This window comes from Lactuca virosa, chromosome 3 (assembly GCF_052849685.1).
Source record: "Lactuca virosa cultivar CGN04683 chromosome 3, Lactuca_virosa_CGN04683_v6, whole genome shotgun sequence".
Taxonomy (NCBI): Eukaryota; Viridiplantae; Streptophyta; class Magnoliopsida; order Asterales; family Asteraceae; genus Lactuca; species Lactuca virosa.
The window spans coordinates 18,821,683-18,824,040 of NC_136428.1; the positions used below are offsets into that span (position 1 = coordinate 18,821,683).

Below are 2,358 nucleotides of genomic sequence, written 5' to 3' on the forward strand. Positions count from 1 at the left end.
GTCAAGCTTGAGTTTATGAAGCGAGTAAAAGACGAATGCCGTGTTAGGTTTTCGCCCCAACCCTAAATTAAAACACCCCTTTGACTTGACACAAAAGTCAAAATCCCACTTGTACACTGGATACACACTTGCACCTAATAAAATATATTAAAAAATAATCCAATATTTTTGATGCAAAAAACTCAATTAAATTATAAAAGGTCAGCAGCACCTTTTACATATCTTCATCTTGTACACTTTCTCCTCAAGAAATCACAGAAATGGCGGACTGGGCTTTACAAGCTGTCATCAGACCTAAACAATATGATGATGATTACTTTGGATCCATTGATACCAAGAAAGAATATGATCAAGCTCTTCTCTTCTGTTTCCCTCACCTCTTTGATCATCAAGCATCTACACCCGCCATGGAAACAGTTGTTGGAGATGAACTAGACCAGCTTTACAAGCCTCTTTATCCTATTTTTGGTACTGAGATCGAGCTTCCTCCTCCTCCTGCTGGTGCTGCCGATGCTGATCTTCAGGTAATTCATCATCATCATCATGATCCTTACCAAGAAGTTCAACAAGATCAAGAACAAGCTGATATTAAGACCTATTGTGGGTCTGCTTCAAAGATCTCTCAACTTGCACCAAAGCTCAAGAAAAGGTGTGTGTGTGTGTGTGTTTTTCTTGAAATACCCACAAACCATGCATGTGATAATGAATTTTTGGTTACATATCTAGAAATTCACCCAATAGTATTGATACTTAGGACCATGCATTAAGACTATATATCTTTCAAACATTTCTGGAACTATTTTCTTGATCAATTAACGGGATCTTCTTCTTTTTCTCGATTGTGATGTTTGTGTGTATTTATGACGATTTTAAGTGACCCCTTTTTGCCTGTTGGTGTGTATAAATTAACAGAAAGAATCAACAAAAGAGGGTGGTGGTTCAAGTAACAGCCGATGGCTTGTCTTCGGATCCATGGGCTTGGCGTAAATATGGTCAAAAACCAATCAAAGGTTCAATCTATCCAAGGTAAATACAACTGTTTTCGTTTCCGACTTCAGTCTTCAAACTTCATCATGAGTTTGACAAAATAAAGATGATTTTATGACAATTATTTAATGATTGAGTTATTAAAACGAATACTAATATTATGATGTTCGAATTTTACAGAAGCTATTATAGATGTAGCAGTTCAAAAGGGTGTATGGCAAGGAGACAAGTTGAGCAAAGTTGCACCGATCCAAGCATCTACATTTTAACCTACACGGCGGAGCACAACCACCCACAACCAACTCGCCGGAATTCCTTAGCCGGAATCAACCGCAACAAATTCAAGGCTACTCCAAAAAGCCCTACTATTAGCGACGGTTGTAAAACCGTCCCAATAACCATGGACTCGCCCTTTAATTCTCCAACAACCCCTTCAGTTTCATCAAATGACGAGGAAGTCCTCCAACAATCAAATATCAAACAAGAAACAATGTTTTACAGTAACTTTGACGATCAAGGACATACAATGATGACGGGTATGAATGAGGTTTTTAGCGACGATTTCTTCGAGGGTTTGGAGGATTTATCATCTTATAATTGCTCAAACAGACAATTTCCTCATGTGTTTTCTTAGCTCTCAATTTCTTGTTTGAGCATATGATGTTATTTTTTGTAAATTCACTAGTAGAGTTAATAATGTTGGACAATAATGCTTTTGCATTATATTTTACATATTAATTACATATGTAAATTAGACATAAATACAGAATATTTATGGAACTCGTACCTAGAAACAATGGCGGATATTCAATCATAAGACAAAGAAGTTTAATTTACAGTGTATTATCTACAAAGTCTGTATGTGTCACACTATCCCCGTTCAACGTGTCCAAATATCTATCTTAATTTGGTGAAAAGGTTTCCTGGATCCACTACTTCCCTCAATTCAGTGTTAGGTACAATATGAAATGAATAATAAAGTTTATAACGCTTAAAGAAATAGCTCATTTAGTACTCAAAATATATAAAATATCTTATAAATATCACATCAATAATGATATTTCTTATTAATTATGTTACAACTAGCTTGGAAGTTAACAAAGCTAGCTCCATGAAGCATTTAAGTAATTTTTGTATATAGTATATATATGTGTGACTATTTTGGATTACTGCCCCTTCGAGTATACGAAAAGAAGAATTATGTATAACTGATTTTCATGATAGGGAATTGAATCGATTCTTTTTTTTTTCTCAAAAAGTAATGAAATGAGGAATTTGTGGAGTAAGATACCATGTTTAAAAATAAACATAGGTTCAGTTAACAAATGTTTCATATTTACTTCAATTACATTTTCTAAATCATATAAATAT

At 34.6% G+C, this 2,358-nt stretch overlaps 1 protein-coding gene across 1 annotated transcript; it reads left to right on the forward strand.

Moving 5' to 3' along the window:
- The first annotated feature begins 212 nt into the window (after nucleotides 1–212).
- LOC145165297 (putative WRKY transcription factor 29) lies at nucleotides 213–1,932 on the forward strand. Its single transcript, XM_079084011.1, has 3 exons — nucleotides 213–649; nucleotides 913–1,026; nucleotides 1,168–1,932. The coding sequence occupies exons 1-3, from the start codon at nucleotides 261–263 to the stop codon at nucleotides 1,619–1,621; spliced, it is 957 nt and encodes a 318-aa protein (XP_078940137.1). The 5' UTR covers nucleotides 213–260; the 3' UTR covers nucleotides 1,622–1,932.
- The last annotated feature ends 426 nt before the right edge of the window (nucleotides 1,933–2,358 follow it).

Coding starts and splice junctions, on each gene's coding strand:
- LOC145165297 (XM_079084011.1), top strand. CDS start 261: ATGGCGGACTGGGCTTTACAAGCTGTCATCAGACCTAAACAATATGAT. Junction 650..912: donor GCACCAAAGCTCAAGAAAAG/GTGTGTGTGTGT, acceptor ATAAATTAACAG/AAAGAATCAACAAAAGAGGG. Junction 1,027..1,167: donor AAAGGTTCAATCTATCCAAG/GTAAATACAACT, acceptor CGAATTTTACAG/AAGCTATTATAGATGTAGCA.